Genomic DNA, 17,968 nt, shown 5'->3' with positions numbered 1-17,968 from the left:
TGTGTGCAGGCCTGTGTTTATGTACTCTACAAACTCTGAGATCATTGACAAAGGGATGTTTAAATGTCAGCAATGATATGAAGCGATCATCACAAGCATGGGCACTTTTAATTTGCCCTTCCTACTCGGAAGAATCCCACAATCAATCCATCGATGGTGGTGTCATGTTGTTGGAGCGTCGGTCTGTAGCAGCACAGCATGTCTGGTGGTGACGGAAGCGGTAGCAGATCCAGACTGGGTTCTCTCTGAAGGTGTTGATAAGCAGTTTGAGCTTAGCCACTGTTTTCTCAGCCCTCTCTTTTTAAGTGAATCTAATCTGCCTGACCTCTCCCACTGCAACTATTAGTTTACTATTAATAGGCTCATGCCAGGGAGAGTCACGTGGTTGTCCATTACAAGACACTGGTGGGCCTGTCAGCAGTGGAAAGCCCTGTTGCATGTTTAACGTCATTAATATAGATTCTGAACTGTCCCATGGTGTGTCACATTTATGGCAATGATGTTTAGCCATTGTTTTGTGGTGATGACAGTTGTGTGTAAATGAACGACAAACATGCGAAGATTCCTCATGGAAGGTAACTAGACTGTAGATTTAGAAACTAAACCTTTCATGTAATTAATTCAGTGAAGCTCAATGAAGAACAGATATAACTTGTAGGGTATGGTTTAGGGGTCGGAATCACCAGAGTCCCCATGATACAATATTGCCACCCAGGTCCTGCCGAATGACGGAAGCTAAGCAGGTGTGGGCTTGGCTAGTACTTGGATGGAAGACCTCCTGGGAAAATTGAGTCGCTGCTGGAAGTGGGGTTGGTGTGCCAGTAGGGGGCAGTCTTCCCTCTAGTCCTAATAAAACAAAAAACACACAAAAAAAAAAGCCCAGTGCAGTGACGGTGACACTGTGCTGTAGGAGATACCGTTCTAGGAATGAGACGTTAAACCGTCGTCCTGACTCACTATGGTCATTAAAGATCCCATGAGATATAGTAGGGGTTCCCCCGGTGTCCTGGCGAAATTCTCAACCTGGCTCGCTCCATCTGGCCACCTAATCCTCCCCCCGTGTAATTCAATCAATGATTTCTCCCTCTCCACCTCAAGCTGATGTGTGGTGAGCGTTCTGGTGCAAAATGGCTGCCGTGCATCACCAAGGTGGGTGCTACACATTGGTGGTAGTTGAAGTGAGTTACCCCCTTCAATATGAAGCGGTTTGGGTGTCGAGATAAAGTGCTATATGAATGTAGTCCATTATATTATTATCATGATACTTAAGTCATGATACGGTAGTATTGCGATTTTAAACATTTTGCGATATGCTAAGTATTGCAATGCATATATTGCGATAATTGTCAACATCTTTTTAATAGGAGCTCACCAGAAAAAAAACCTCAGCACCACCATCTAGTGGACTGAAAAAGCAATTGATTTTATTATTCTAGTACAGGTAGTCCCTGGGTGACAAACGCCCGACATACGAACTCATGTACTTACGAACCGACCTCCGTAAAGCCTATTATTTTTAAAAATTGAGTCACACACAATAGTTTGCAGTAACGAACGGTAGGTGCTAGAATGCATCGTCTGGGGGGAGGTGGGAGGGAACTCCGCTGCACGTCATCAAACTCTCACAGCGGAATCACGGATTATGTTGCTAGTAGCGTTTAACACTAGCGTTATAGTTATTTGGCTGTGTGTTTTTTTACAAACCACGTTGACATAGAGTTGGTTAGTAAGGAGCGAGGACCCCTTACATTACATTACATTACATTACAGTCATTTAGCCGACGCTTTTATCCAAAGTGACTTACAGTAAGGGCATTTAACGTAGGAAATAAGGAGAACTTCTAGTCATCAGAGGTCATAAGTGCATCTAAACAAGCATCTAAGAGCAAAACCAGTGCTTGAGTAAAAGTGCAAGAAAGTTTTTTTTTTAAATGAGTGAACACAATAAGTGCTAAGAACAAGTAACAGGGTAGTAGTTCTTAAAGAGGTGAGTTTTCAACCTGCGCCGAAAGATGGACAGCGACTCCGCCGTCCTGACATCAGTGGGGAGTTCATTCCACCACTGGGGGGCCAGGACAGGAAAGAGCCGCGGCCGGGTCGATCGGCAGCAAGGGCCTCTGAGCGATGGGGCAACCAGGCGTCCCGAGGCAGCTGAGCGAAGTGGTCGGGCGGGGGTGTAGGGCTTGACCATGGCCTGGAGATAGGAAGGAGCTGTTCCTTTCACTGCCCTGTAGGCTAGCACCAGAGTCTTAAACTGGATGCGAGCAGCTACTGGGAGCCAGTGTAGGGACATGAGAAGGGGAGTTGTGTGGGAGAACTTAGGGCGGTTGAACACCAGACGAGCTGCAGCTTTCTGAACAAGCTCCAGAGGTCTGATGGCCGACGCCGGGGCGCCAGCAAGGAGGGAGTTGCCGTAGTCCAGCCGGGAGATGACCAGAGCCTGGATGAGCACCTGTGCCGTCTCGTCGGTGAGGAATGGGCGAATCCTCCTGATGTTATAGAGGAGAAATCTGCAGGAGCGAGCAACCGATGCAAAGTTTTCAGCAAATGACAGTTGGTCATCCAGGATCACACCCAGATTCCTCACAGTCCGAGTTGGCGTCACCACGGTGTTTTCAATGGTGATGGCCAGGTCTCGGTGTGGGCAACCTTTCCCCGGGAGGAACATCAGCTCTGTCTTGTCCAGACTGAGCTTCAGGTGGTGTGTCGCCATCCACTCCGAGATGTCAGTCAAGCACGCAGCAATGTGTGTCTGTACTTGTGTGTCAGAGGGAGGAAAGGACAAGATCAGCTGGGTGTCATCGGCATAACAATGGTAAGAGAAGTCATGTGAGCGAATAACAGAACCCAGGGATGTCGTGTACAGGGAGAAAAGGAGAGGGCCCAGAACCGAACCCTGTGGAACGCCTGTAGTCAGTCTGCGAGGCTCCGACACAAATCCCCTCCATGTCACCTGGTAGGAGCAACCCGTCAGGTAGGTTGCAAACATGGAGAGTGCAGAGCCTGTGACACCCAGCCCCTCGAGGGTAGAGAGGAGGATCTGGTTGTTCACTTTGTCAAACGCAGCTGACCGGTCCAGGAGTGTCAGGACAGAGGAGAGAGAGTTTGCTCTCGCAGAGTGCAGCAATTCTGTCACTGCAAGGAGGGCCGTCTCTGTCGGAAAGTATGCGCGTGACGTAAATGTCGTCATCGGAGGGCGTACGCGTAGGGTCCGCGCGGACATCCGCGTACCTCCAATTTTTTGTCCGCGCGGACAAGGGTGCAACTGCGCATGCACTGGTAAACAAAAACGGACGCCGACTTTGAATAGAGGCTGTGTGAAGAGGTCCGTCGTTACCCTCATCTTTATTTCGTCATTAGAACCGCAAAGATAACCAGATGTGCACACATTCATGTAAGGAATTGAAACCAGGACTTTGGGGAAAGAAGGTGTGTGCTGACACCTTACACGCATTTGCTGCACCAACATGCTGAACTGGCCTTCCTTGGTCCTGCTGTGATTGAGCGGCCGCACACACCATTTTCTGGCTTTCCGCTTTTTTCTTTTTTTCTCCAATTGTGCTAAATACAACAAAGCAGCTCTTCTTGCATGTATGTTCGCCATTTTGTCTGGAAATACGCAACGCCGACCTACTGCGCAGGTGCGAAACGCGTACTCTAAGCGGACTCCAGTAAGTAGTATAAACAGAGGTACTACGCGTCCGCGTCCACTCTGGACTACATCCAGGACCCCTAGGCGGTCGGTGGGCTCGAGGGAGAACAAAGCCATGCCGTCGTCGCCGTTTTAAGTGGGATCGCGTAAGCGTTGTGTGCGTTGTGTTTTGACTTAAAATTTTCTTGTGTTTAACCTGGTAACCATGGCTTCAAAGCGTCAATCTGATGAAAGTGACGATTGAAACGAAAGTGGAAATAATAAAGCGCTCAGGGAGAGGTGAAGCGCTCTTAGTGTTTTTTCGCTTCCCCGCTGCGGTGGGGAGGTGGGCCCCGAGCGGGCTCTCGTTTCTGGTGTCAAACGGCCGGCGTCCACCGGTCACGACCCACTCCCGGGACAGTGGCAGGTGGGAAGTTTGAAAGAAAAGTTTCTTTAGAAGTTTTATACCAATACACACATTCTCTCTCTTTCAGTTATGAATGCTGTACTGTAGTTACATTTGTTATTATTACTGCATTATTATATTTATGATGCTTTAGGTAAAATCTTCATTGGGAGTGATGAAGAAGGACAGGATTAGGAACGAGTATATTAGAGGGACCGCTCAGGTTGGACGGTTTGGAGACAAAGCAAGAGAGGCAAGATGGAGATGGTTTGGACATGTGTGGAGGAGAGATGCTGGGTATGTTGGGAGAAGGATGCTGAATATGGAGCTGCCAGGGAAGAGGAAAAGAGGAAGGCTGAAGAGGAGGTTTATGGATGTGGTGAGGGAGGACATGCAGGTGGCTGGTGTGACAGAGGAAGATGCAGAAGACAGGAAGACATGGAAACGGATGATCTGCTGTGGCGCCCCCTATCGGAGCAGCTGAAAGTAGTAGTAGTAGTAATAGTAGTTTCAGGTAAAATATAGTGGCACAGTATATTTAGTGGCACAGTAGTTAGCGCGGTTACCTCACAGCAAGAAGGTCCTGGGTTCGAGCCCCGGGATAGTCCAACCTTGGGGGTCGTTCTGGGTTGTCCTGTGTGTGGAGTTTGCATGTTCTCCTCGTGTCTGCGTGGGTTTCCTCTGGGGGCACCCGTTTCCTCCCCCAGTCCAAAGACATGTAGGTCAGGTGACTCGGCCGTACTACATTGTCCCTACATATGTTTTTTGTGTGTGTGTGTGTGTGTGGGGGGGGGCTTGTGTGATGGCCTGGCGGCCTGTCCAGGGTGTCTCCCCGCCTGCCGGCCAATAACTGCTGGGATAGGCTCCAGCATCCCACTACCCTGAGAGCAGGATAAGCGGTTCGTATAATGGATGAAATGGAAGGTAAAATATATACTGTATACTAGGACAAACATTGGACTAATTGACGCTAGATGTGAATTGTATGTAACTATTCCAACTTGCATATAAATTCGACATAAGAACAGGCTCAAAAATGGAATTCGTTCGTAACCCGGGGACTACCTGTACTGTGCCAAAAAGTGAAATTCGTACTTGCAATTTATACAATAAAAGATCGATACTTGGCATCCGTGGGTACAAAGTATAGAGTGTACTTACGGCAAACACAATTGGCTAGATATTTGAAATGATGTATGTGGGTGTCCTTGGTTTTGTCATTGGCATTGCATAACCATGAATTATATCTTGAAAGGATTGGAAATGTGAGTTTGAGTTCCCCATGCTTGTTTTTTGTTCTCTCTCTTGTGTTTTCTGTCTGTGCATATGTGCTTTTATTTATGCTGCTGCCTGTCTTGGCCAGGTCTCCCTTGCATAACAGGTTCTTATTCCCAATGGGACTGTCCTGGTTAAATACAGGTTAAAGGAAAATAAAAAACTGAGCTCTTTGGGGTAAAATAATAACCCACTTTCACCCTTTGTACCAGAAATGTACTTTGAGGCCTCGTTTTAGTTTGTTGTTTGTTTTGGTGCTGTGTTTCATTGCATTATAGAATGTTTGTATCTGTAACGATGTGCTTTTGTCCTTATTGGTTAGCCCGGCTAATCAGCCATACTAAATTGTCCTTAGGTGTGTGTGTGTGTGTGTGTGTGTGTGGGTGGCTGGCCGGCCCTGTGATAGCCTGGCGGCCTGTCCAGGGTGTTTCCCCGGCTGCTGCCCAATGACTGTTGGGATAGGCTCCAGCATCCCCGCGACCCTGAGAGCAGGGTAAGCGGTTTGGTTAATGGCATGACTTGGCATCCGTGTATCGATACAATATTGCCACGCAAAATATCGTGATACTATGCTACATTGATTTTTCTCCCCCACCCCTAGTCCGCTCATGTCTTTATCTCATGCCTTAGTTTATCTGTGCCGAAGTTGGAAGGCACACAGCAATGGGGGATTGATTGTCTCACCTCTGAATAACTGCCCTGAATCTGACTCTTAATGCCTGCAGCAGCGTGACGATAGCACCGGGGTAAAAATAGGCTGACTGTACGATTCCTTGTTCTGGTGACTCTCATCTGGCCATTTGTACAGAGAAACGTTTAAAGTGCCTCTCTCTATTCATTATGCTCTTGGTGCTGGTTTCTTTTTTTTTTCAGGCTGTAGCCCTCCAAATTCTTCACATGCAGATCCTCTAAAAGAGGCATTCCTCTGCCACCTGCTAAGACTCACTAGCAGCTGTTGACCAGACCACCCAAATCTATATTAAAAAGGAAATGCATGGCATCTAAGTTCTCCTAGTTCAGTATAGAGCGAGATCTCGCTGAAGAGGAGTAACATGCCAGCACTGCCCACTAATGTGAAGGGTGTATGTTATTTGAATAGGTTCCACTGTAAATATTGAACAGGTCAGGGAAAAGATAACAGTCGTTCACTCACCTAGAAATTGAATCTTGTCTTCTCACAGCAGCCATGTGAGAAGGTCTGTTTTTCTACAGTCACTCCGGTTGTCAGATTGCTATAGTAGCACAATACAGTGAACCCACCTCTGTTTAAACCATTCCCTAGAATGACCATTTCATTCCTGAAGCTGTTTTAACTCTTGTCAGAGCTGGTTGTGGAATGTAGTCCTCCTTTATCAGAGTTTTTCTGCCAGTGGATATTTACACAGTGACTCTACAGCTCAGTAAAGTACAGGCACTAATCACCTGTCCTCGCATGTCAGGCCTAATCTCTGCTTTCTCTGTTGTCTTTTCTCATTCACAGAGCGGAGAAAACAGAAGTCCTCAGCGATGACCTCTTACAGGTAAATCATTAATACACCTCTCACCTGCTGCCCAAACCGCTGTGCTGTCACACACAACCTGGTTACAGTCAGTCGTGGTTTTACAGAACGGGTGCTGGAGAATATTCCTAGTCTGATGTTAATTTTCTTTAGTCTCTGTACGCAGGCAGGTATCGACGATGTCAAGATGCAAAATTTTCATTTCTATCACTGATATCATAGTATCGCAGTATCAAGGTTTCATTTCTGATATTGTATTCTAATCACAGCAAACTCTACTTAAAGGAACAAGAATACAATAAAATCAGCCCTGTGATGGTCATGCGGCCTTTCCAGGGTGTCTCCCCGCCTGCCGGCCCATGACTGCTGGGATAGGCTCCAGCATCCCAGCAACCCTGAGAGCAGGATAAGCAGTTTGGATAATGGATGGATGGAAAATAACAAAATGATTTGTCCCAGTTGTTAAAGCTGCAGTAGGCAATATTATTTCATTATAATTTTGGTTGAAATAACTAATTTTGACCATTGCATGTCACTAAAAATATTTAATTGTTCCTTTAGAAAATTGTCTGTGAGCACCCGGCCCTTTGCATTTAGTTTTTTAAAATACTGGACCCAGTCTGAATCAAACAACCAATCAGGGTTAGCTAGCATGTAACTAGCCAATCACAGCGACTCTGTACAAACAATGGTCATCTGGGTTCTACATGCCTTGGTTTGTCTCGAGAGCTATGGCAACTTGTGCTAAATTTCCAATACCTCAAAGAAGGTTGAAGCAGTTCATCTGGATAAAATGTTTATTGACAGAGACGTTTAATCAGGCGTCTGGGTAGCGTAGCGGCCTATTCCATTGCCTGCCAACATGGGGATCGGCAGTTCGAATTCCTGTGTTACCTCTGGCTTGGTCGGGCGCCCCTACAGACGATTGGCCTTGTCTGCGGGTGGGAAGCCGGCTGTGGGTATGTGTCCTGGTTGCTGCATTAGCGCCCCATGTGGTTGGTTGGGGCGCCTGTTCAGGGGGGAGGGGGAACTGGGGGGAATAGTGTGATCCTCCCTCGTGCTACGTCCCCCTGGTGAAACTCCTCACTGTCAGGTGAAAAGAAGCGGCTGGTGAATCCATATGTATCGGAGGAGGCATGTGGTAGTCTGCAGCCCTCCCCAGAGTGGCAGAGGGAGTGGAGCAGTGACTGGGATGGTTTGGAAGAGTTGGGTAATTGGCCAAGTACAATTGGGGAGAAAAAAAGGGGGAAACCCCCCCCCCCCCAAAAGAAATGTTTAATCACTCATGCCAATTCGTTCATGCTGATTCAACCTTCTTTGATTTTCTTACCTGGATTATTGAGCATGCATCAACATGTCCAATACCTCCTTTGCCTGCAATTGTGTATCCTACAAAACAAGCCAAAAGTAGAAAGACCTTGGAGGAGATGAGACAGAAAGCACTAAATAAAAACGGATCAGGCAAAGGTCAAAATCGAAGAGGCATTTTTGAGATGGCGAGAGCTGCGGGTGAACGCCGCGGAATGATACGAGGCAGCAGAGAGGGAGGAGGAAGGTTTTGCATTGGAATGTTCATGTTGCCTACTGCAACTTTAAAAATGTAGTAATTATACATCTGAACTCAGTTTTTAGACATCCCCTCATCATCAGTCATATTTGAAGAGAGGGAACAGAAACTTAATGTCCCTCCAAGGACCTGATGTACAGTTTGGCTTTTTCTACAATGCTAGCAGCAAAGCAGTATGGTCGTGGAAATATGTATCCTGATTAGTCTTTACTTAATCTAGAGCATGATTTCCTGCTGAGATGGAGGGGCAACGTGAGCTCTGAGCAAATCATTTTCGTGCCTGGATTATTGAGCATGCATAAAGACATCTCATTGGGAATTTGGTGCAAACTGGTGCTGCTGACCACAATTTTAAACGCTAAGGTACAGGAAACCAAATCTCCAGTATAGTGCAGGTTCTCAAAATCTTCTTCTTTGGCACTCTATCACCTCCATTGTAACACTACTATGCATGCACCTCAGTGGAAAGAACGGGAAGACTTATCCCACCCCATTGCCACAGTTGTTTGGTCCTGCTGGAATCAATAGGGACTCAGTGGGCCTTGCAGAAGTCGGCATGCCCACTTTTGTACCTCCGTCTGTATGTGTGTAACCCTCTGAGGCAGGCCTTTCCCAGGGGAAACCACCCTGTCAGCCCGGGGAGGGTGGGACAGATGGCAGGTGTGGCTGTGTGAGAACACCGGCTGTCTGACAACACATTCCAACAGTATTTTGATTGTGTCACTCTGGAACGCACTCTTTTCTCTGTGTGAGCAGGAGGCAGCCGCAAAGGAGAATAGATGGCATGAATAAACAGTCGCAGATAGACGATGTTTGCTTCACATCACTGAGAACAGACACTGCTGCGCTTTCTGACTAACTCTCTCCTTTGTTCCAGTCCACACCCTCACTTGAAACCAGTGCTGAAAGGGAACATTTGAGAACATGTCTAATACACCCGCACATACACTCTCTCTCTCTCTCTCTCTCTCTCTCTCTCTCTCTCTCTCTCTCTCTCTCTCTCTCTCTCTCTCTCTCTCTCTCTCTCTCTCTCTCTCTCTCTCTCTCTCTCTCTCTCTCTCACAAACACACTCATATGGCATGTGTATATATCATAGCCGTCATACTAGCGACTCTTGAATCAACTCCTGGAAAACAGAAGTCATGGTGGAACCTCAGACTTGAGTTAAAGGAGGAGACCTTTATATTACTTGACTGACAACTAGCTTACAGCCACAACATTCTGAGCCACCATTGAGTTTCTGTAAAGGGAACGGTGGAGCAAGCCGTGGTGACCACCAGCTTGGAATAGCCAGCAGTGGGTCCAGCGTGATTTTTATTGTGTCTGACATTTGACTTTCCAGAGCCCCTCATAAGCGCATCTGCTCTGCTCATCTCTGTAAATCGGATGCTGTGATTCAGCCTCTTCTGTCTGGCACCTCACAGGCTGTGTCAATCTAATAGAGCAAGAGATTAAAAGACCAACACAGAGAGAGACAGAGAGAGAGAGACAGAGAGATCCTGTCACCTGAAGTACAGAGCAGTCAGTTTCCCTTATTCACTGATAAACAGCACGTGATTTAACATTCCTTGTGCCACGAAGTCCAGTTCCAAAAACGAGCCCATATACGAGCCTGTGTCCTGATGGCAGTCTGCTGATGTTAGAGGACATCAGGTCACTTCATCATAATGAGTTCATCTCATAGGAATCATCTGTTACTGCACTGTTGTGGTGTGGGAAGATGGCGGCAAAAATTCACGTTTGTAGCAGCCTCACCCAATACCGCTGTGGGAAGATGGCGGCGTGAATTCACATTTGCAGCGGCCTCACCCAGTACCGCCCATGCAGTGTCTTTGTCCATGTCTGTGTCTAAGTTTGCCTTCGTTTGATGGCTGGGAGAGCTGGCGCTGGATTGGCTGGGAGAGCTTGGTCTGTTGTGTCCTGTGGGCCCAGGGACCACGGCCCGGCCTGGAGCTGTGCCCGAAGAGGTAACACCAAGGGCGGTCTGATAGGACGCGGAAGCGGGGCAGGCTAAGCTAACTGCTAGCCCATGCAGACCAGCAGTTCTGATAACACCGAGGGCGGTCTGGCGGTGGCCTCCCCTGGCATTGACTGTGTTTTTAGTGTTGTTGTGTGGAGTGCGGGGAGGTGTGTCGAAGGTGTCTGGCTGGGAGAGCTAGCGTTGGATCAGCAGAAGGAGGTTTGTCTGCTGCGTCCTTTGGGCCCCAAGGACCACGGTCCTGACCGGAGCTGCACCCAAAGAGGAAACAGAGGGCGGTGTGACAGGAAGCAGGGCAGGCTAAGGTAGCTGCTAGCCCATGCAGACTGGCAGTTTTGACTCATCCTGGCTCGTGTTCGTTCTCCTGGACAGTGATTTTTTTTGTTTTTTTGTTTAATTTAGATATTTGTGTTAGTTGGATATATGCGTTCTTGTAGTTTTTGGATGTGTTTTTGTCTTTGTGTTGCACTGCTGTGGGCTGGGGGAAACCATGTTGCATTTCATTTCATGTGCGTAAGTGCATGAAATGAAATGACAGTGTTTCTGATTTCTGTTACAAATAAGAAATCTAAGTAGGAGCTTTCATTGTACGCCAGTATTTTCATGATTGTGTACTCATGGATATTGTTAATGGGATTACTCTAATAGCTGATTCTTTGCATAATTGGTTTATGAGCCACAGAAACAATTTATTAACTGCTTCCCTCCATCCCACCGCCCTTTAGCCTGTGCAGAGGATCGCCATCACTTTAATCTATAAGCAGTTTTATTTGGTTACTGCAAAATCAGCTGAAAATGTTAGTATTTATAACTTAAAGTAGATGACATGGACGTCAGCTGGTGTTTTTGTGTCTGCCATGTTTGTTGTCAAGAAACCAAAACCAAATCATAGCAAGATGTTCACAAGCATCAAAAGACTGGGCACAAATACAGGAGTCTTAAGTGGGTTTTGTATACGGCAATTAAGACCTTACCTGGCCTCACCCTGTACTGGTGTGGGAAGATGGTGGCGCAAACTTAACATTTGCAGTGACCTCAGCCAGTGCCGTCCATGGAGTGTCTTTGTCCGCGTCTGGGTTTGTGTTTTCGTTTGATGGCTGGGAGAGCTGGCACTCGATTGGCTGGGGGAGGTTGGTCTGCTGTGTCCTGTGGGCCGGGGATCGCGGCCCTGCCTGAAGAGGAAACACGAGGGCCATCTGACAGGAAGCGGAGGCAGGGCAGGCTAAGCTAAGTGCTAACCCATGCTGATTAGCAGTTCCTATAACACTGAGGGGTGTCTGGTGGTGGCCTCACCTGGCCTTGACTGTGTTTTGATGTCGTCATGTAGAGTGCGAGGAGGTGTGTCGAAGGTGTCTGATTGGGAGAGCCGGCGTTGGGTTGGCTGAGGGAGCCTGGTCTGCTTCCTCCATTGGGCCCAAGGACCACGGCCCTGCTGGAGTTGTGCCCAAAGAGGAAACACCGAGGGTGGTCTGACAGGACGCAGAAGTGGGGCAGGCTAAACTAACTGCTAGCCCATGCAGACCGGCAGTTCCGATAGTCATCTTGGCTGGTATTCGTTCACGCTAGTACATGAAATGAAACGACAAAGAAATGTTCCAGATTCCTGATAAAGGCGTTCACACGACCGTTTCAGTGACCACAGTATTACCGTAATCGAGGTAAAATTGGAATATTGGTGTTTATGTAAATGCATCCACTGACTCCACACTGACACATGACAGCCTTCATGACAGGTAACCGCCACACAGACTGCCTTTTGATGATTGCTTGAGATTGATGGTGTGGGTTTGTGGTAAACGGAGGTCCATAGTGCACCGTTTAAACAAGCACCTACAAACAAACTGGAAGATTCCCCTTTCAGTGTGGGAAGATGGCGGCGCAAACTCGCGTTTGCAGCGGCCTCACCCAGTACTGGTGTAGGAAGATGGCAGCGTGAATTCACGTTTGCAGCAGCCTCATCCAGTACCATCCATCTAGAGTCTTTGTCCACATCTGCATCTACGTTTGTCTTCGATTGATGGCTGGGCAGGCTAAGCTAACTGCTAGCCCACGCAGACTGACAGTTCCTATAACAATGAGGGCGGTCTGGCGGAGGCCTCGCCTGGCCTTGACTGTGTTTTTAGTGTCGTCGTGTGGAGTGCGGGGAGGTGTGTCGGAGGTGTCTGGCTGGGAGAGCTGGCGTTGGATCGGCTGAGGGAGCCTGGTCTGCCGCGTCCTGTGGGCCCAGGGACCACGGCCCTGACCGGAGCTGTGTCCGAAGAGGAAACACCGAGGGCGGTCGGACAGGATGCGGAAGTGGGGCAGGCTAAGCTAACTGCTAGCCCATGTAGACCGGCGGTTGCGACAGCCATCCTGTCTGGCGTTTGTTCTTCTGGACAGCGGCCTGTCCAGGGTGTCTCCCTGCCTGCTGCCCAATTACTGCTGGGGTAGGCTCAAGCATCCCCGCGACCCTGAGAACAGGATAAGCGGTTTGGATAATGGATAGATAGTTGTGTTAGTTTGGATGTGTGTTCTTGTAGTTTTTGGATATGTGTTTTGTCTTTGTGTTGCGCCGCTATGGGCTGGGGGAAACCATGTTTCGTTTGTCTCCGAGGTCCATGTCGTGTCTCATAGTCGGCTGTTACTCCACACCGTGGGCCACACCATCTGATCCCCCAGCAGGCAGGCCTTCAGCTCCTCTCTCTGTTTATGGTGTGGCTCTCCGTATTGTATCTGGTCTGTTCCTAGTCCTCCTCCACTCCCAGTCCTCTCATGGAGCTCCACACTACTGGCTGGATGTGGCCGTGGCCCAGCAATCTTCTGGCAGCTGCCATTCCAGAGGGTCTACCCGAAATATCACTGTGTTACCAGGATGAGCTTGGAGAGGGTGTGTGTGTGTGTGTGTGGGGGGGGGGGGTGCAGAGCATGACGTTCTCCCCAGAGACAGTCTTTTGTGTGTGGACAGGGGCTTTCTGATAACGTGGGATCATTTGTTGATGTTGTTGGAACATTTGCAGCAGTAGATAGAAGCATCGTATCATCAAAGATGTTGGTTTGGCTTTTTGCCTGTGTTTGTGTGTGTTTGTGTGTGTGTGTGTCCGTGCTTTGGATCTGACAGTGACTCAGTGGATAATCCCAAACCCTCCTTACGTCATGTTTTCACTTTAGTCGGTTCCTTCTTTACTTGTCCAGGCATGTTCTCATCCTTTCTCTCAGGTCAAACAGACCGGGAGTCATCACATCCTTTTATCATTCGGTCTGTCTCGCTCTCTTGTACAAATACACCTGCACTGGGATTCCTTGCATAAGTATTTTGACCAAATCGTCGCGTCATTGCACACCAGAATCAAAGCAGACCCAAATACAGTCTTAATTCGTGTGTGTGTGCGTGCATGTGTGTGTATGTGTGTATCTTTGTGACTGATGTCGGTTTGTTCTGCTGGAGGGAAACAGACGGCAACTCATACACATACAGGAGCTTCCCTCTTTATGGTGCGTAGGGAGGGAAATCCCCCGTGTTTGTGCCAGGTACCTACTGGTGTTAGAGTCTGAACGGCATTCCCAAACCTGCAGCCTGACTCTGTGTGTGTGTGTGTGTGTGTGTGTGTGTGTGTGTGTGTGTGTGTGTGCGTGCGCATACTTGCCTTTGGTGTCTTTGTATTTGACCCAGCTGTTTTGGGAATGCCGGGGCCGTCATGGGTCGGGAATGACGTGAGAGACCAGAGGCGGGGGAGAGACAGGGAGAGAGAGGCGGATATCTCCTCTAAAGGCTGTGGAATTCCTTCATTCCCGCTCCGTTCTGTTTTAGGAACACCATTGTCTGGTATTGATCCACCCTCTGTGTTTGTCTCTCTCTGTTCCTTTGCGTTTTGACCTTTGACCCTGCCGTTTTCCGTTTTGCACTGTTATCGTTAATGCTTCCAGTTTAACGGAGCTGACGTCTTTCCCTGCCAGCCCCCCGGGCGGGCACGCGTCATTTATTTTGGAGTCTGTAGTTGTGCCGTTTCCAGAAAAGCGGCCCACGCCCCTGCACCGTGTTTAGAAGCTGCTTATAAACAACAGCAACCTGTCTTCAACTTTCTCACCAGCGCTGCCTGGCTGAACTAGCTCCCTGCATCCTGCGACTGGCTGGTGAATTTTAACATCAGCTCTGCAGCGGTCAGCGCCCTTCACAGGCCAGTGACTGTAGGCCTGTAGCATATAGGCTTTTTGTCTTTTCTTGGGCACCTGGCAGCAAAATAGCCTTCTTTCGAGCTTCAGTTGCCCCCTGTCCCTCAGCCAGCTAGCTGTGACTTCTATCATTGAAGAGCTTATCAAAGATAGTATTATAGCTGATGGGCCGAGAGCACAAAGTGTCTCTCTGTCGCCAGGCCCGCAGACAGGAGAAAGCCTGTGTGATCAGAAAGGCCTTTTAAATTCCACAGATCCCCGTCTCATTTGGTCACGGCTCAATGGCCGTTTCCATGGCGACGCTTCCGATGACTCATGATTCAAAGAGAACATTCCGGTGTTGCCCCTCGAGGACGAGCCTTATCAATCAATCATGTTTGAACTTTGACCCCCCTCGAGTCCTTTTTGGGCAACCACAAATCCAAACTCTGCGTGGAGTTGAAACCTCGTTAACGGTCGGCGAGCTGGACTGAAAGGGAGGGAACCAGGAACGAAACGTTGCTGGGGTTTTGATTTGGTGAGGGGACGAGTTGGGTGAGCGGGGTCAACAAGATACCCACACATCTGTTGCATTAATGTGAAACCCTGGGCCTGTGTGTCTGTGTGCTGGCTGTTGGCAGGTCTGTGTAGGAGCGCCTTGCGTAATAATTGACACACTCAGATGAACACGTTGGGAAACCAAGAGGCCGTTTTGCAGAGCACAGAGATTCACAAGAGGCTTTGAAATGTTTTCCTCTACGCTTGCACAAAAGAGTGACTTTCCTGCATTGATAATGACAGTGGCAACGGTGATGATGGTGGTTTGACTAATTTAAACAAACAAAAGTAAAAAGCTCGGCCATTTGTTGCCAAGTCAAACTAGGGCGAGCCTCTTAAACCCAGCGGTGAACCTTGCTCTGAGATTGACCTCACGGATGTTTACCAGAAATTGGGTCTCACATGTGTTTTCTTGTTTTGTCGTCCCATGTGCAGATTGAGCGGCGGATGGAGATGGTGAGGGTGGTCTCCCACAACACACACAAGAAGATGGTCACATGTCTGCAGGGGCACATCGGAGCAGACGTCGAGAAGAGACACGTAAGACGGCCAGCGAACCTCCACATGAACCCCAAAGAGACACAACTGGGTGGTTTTAAAAACCCTAAGTGTTAATCGTCACGTCCCACATACTTGTTTCTCCTCACTCAGTAACTTGTGCCCCCCTTCTGTTAATGTGTAGAAGATGTTACACAGAAAGCCTACATGATATCTGTTTGTGTTTTTCTACTTTTCACCATGCACCTCAGTCCGTACCACGCCTCTATACAGGAAATGGTCAGGTAAAAAAAACAAAAAACAAAAAAAACCTCATTTCTTAGCTGTCTCCACTAGCTTCATTTTCCTCTTCACACGCCTGCCGGCTTGACTGCCTTTCAGCAGAGCTTCAGTGCATGACATGCTGTCTTCCGGGTTTACGATACGCTAAACCAGAAGGCTTCAGACACTCTTTCAGGGTAGTTGATGATGTACCCGTTTTAGACTGTGAACGTCTCCTTTTCTAACAAACATACTTTCAGCCTTGTGATGTAGTAGCACACAAGCCTGCCGTGTTCTGTCTAATATCGCTCCCTCCTTCCTCGCTCGGAAAGCTCACTTCCACCTTTTCTTCCTACTTCTCTGACTTTACTGTCGAGCTGCTGCTGGAGGGCGACTGATGCAAAGTCCTTGATGGATTTTCTGTTGGCTTTAGTAGTGAGAGGGGACTTTCAGAGGCTGATGCCGGTCAGGTATCGGCATCAGGTCCAGTGCTTGTGTGAATGTACGGTTAGTTTGTTCTGAAGGATGAATTCACATCTGTGTCTCTCCCCGCAGAAAAAGCTCCCCCTGACAGCGCTATCCCAGGCCATGGTGGACGGCGGGAGCCAGCTGGGAGAAGACTCGCTGATAGGGTGAGTTAGTTTGAGTTGATTGATTGACACACCAGACAGCCAATACGCTCCCCCTTGGCAACTGTTGCTATATGGAGCAAACGCTCCCCAGAAAGAGTGACATCTGATGCTAATATCTTCGGGGCAAGGGGCGTCCGGGTGGCATGGTGGTCTATTCCATTGCCTACCAACATGGGGCTTGCCAGTTGGAATCCCCGTGTTATCTCCGGCTTGGTCAGGTGTCCCTACAGACACAATTGGCCGTGTCTGCGGGTGGGAAGCCAGATGTGGGTATGTGTCCTGGTCGCTGCACTAGCGCCTTCTCTGGTCAGTCGGGGCGCCTGTTTGGAGGGAGGGGGAACTGGGGGGAATAGCGTGATCCTCCCATGCGCTATGTCCTCCTGGCGAAACTCCTCACTGTCAGGTGAAAAGAAGCGGCTGGTGACTCCACATGTATCAGAGGAGGTATGTGGTAGTCTGAAGCCCTCCCCGGATTGGCAGAGGGGATCGAGCAGTGACCAGGATGGCTCAGAAGAGTGGGGTGATTGGCCAAGTACAGTTGAGGAGGAAAAAAAGGGGGGAGGATAATATATATATATATATATATATATATATATATATATATATATATATATATAACTTAGCACAAAAAGTAGGGAAATGTGTGTTTGGTAGATTATTTCTTTGTTGTAACAATGCTTCTTGGCAGTAAATCTGATATCAGGCAGCTGATTGTCAGCACCTGGGGTACCAGAAGCTCAAAACAAGAGTCAATAGCAACAGCAAAATAAGCTGTTTGGCATTGGCAGAGAAGATTTGGCAAATTTTTCATGGGCACAACCCACATACTCAGCTCTGCTGCTCATCCCACAAATGCATGTTCCTCACAAATGTGGCCCCATTTAAAAGGGAAATAAACAAGCTTTCCAATGGTATAAGATTTATTGCCAAGAAGCATTGTTACAACAAAGAAATAATCTACCAAACACACACACACACACACACACACACACACACATATATATATATATATATATATAAGCGGTTCGGATAATGGATGGATATAATATATATATATCTTCAGGGAAAAATAAGCTACCCTCCACTCTTCTGAGCCTTCCCGGTCTCTGCTCCACCCCCTCTGCCGATCCGGGGAGGGCTGCAGACTACCACATGCCTCCTCCGGTACATGTGGAGTCACCAGCTGCTTCTTTTCACCTGACATTGAGGAATTTTGCCAGGGGGCCGTAGCACATTGGAGGATCACACTATTCTCCCCAGTTCCCCCTCCGCCCTGAATAGGCGCCCCAACAGACCAGAGGAGGCGCTAGTGCCGCGACCAGGACACATTACCCACATGCGGCTTCCCACCTACAGACATGGCCAATTGTGTCTGTAGGGACGCCCGACCAAGCTGGAGGTAACACGGGAATTTGAACCCTGCGATCCCTATGTTGGTAGGCAACGGAATAGACCGCCACGCTACCCGGACACTCCCGGTTTCTTCTTTTTTAAAGACTGTTCAGATGTCAGTTTCTGCAGGGGGATATGACGG

General features: G+C 48.4%; 1 protein-coding gene across 3 annotated transcripts in view; it reads left to right on the top strand.

The window, feature by feature from the left end:
- arhgap17a (Rho GTPase activating protein 17a) overlaps positions 1 to 17,968 on the top strand; it is a 75,789-nt gene that overhangs the window by 14,171 nt on the left and 43,650 nt on the right. For all 3 annotated transcript variants that reach the window (XR_008811809.1, XR_008811808.1, XM_056296960.1), the window contains exons 2-5: positions 6,793 to 6,832; positions 15,479 to 15,583; positions 15,793 to 15,825; positions 16,358 to 16,434. Coding sequence is in view for 1 of the 3 variants with exons in the window: in XM_056296960.1 (XP_056152935.1) it covers positions 6,793 to 6,832; positions 15,479 to 15,583; positions 15,793 to 15,825; positions 16,358 to 16,434 (255 nt within the window). In the remaining 2 variants the exon portion in view is untranslated. The remainder of the gene's footprint in view (positions 1 to 6,792; positions 6,833 to 15,478; positions 15,584 to 15,792; positions 15,826 to 16,357; positions 16,435 to 17,968) is intronic.

This window comes from Lampris incognitus, chromosome 17 (assembly GCF_029633865.1).
Source record: "Lampris incognitus isolate fLamInc1 chromosome 17, fLamInc1.hap2, whole genome shotgun sequence".
NCBI classification, from domain to species: domain Eukaryota; kingdom Metazoa; phylum Chordata; class Actinopteri; order Lampriformes; family Lampridae; genus Lampris; species Lampris incognitus.
This window is presented reverse-complemented; position numbering and strand designations above follow the sequence as displayed.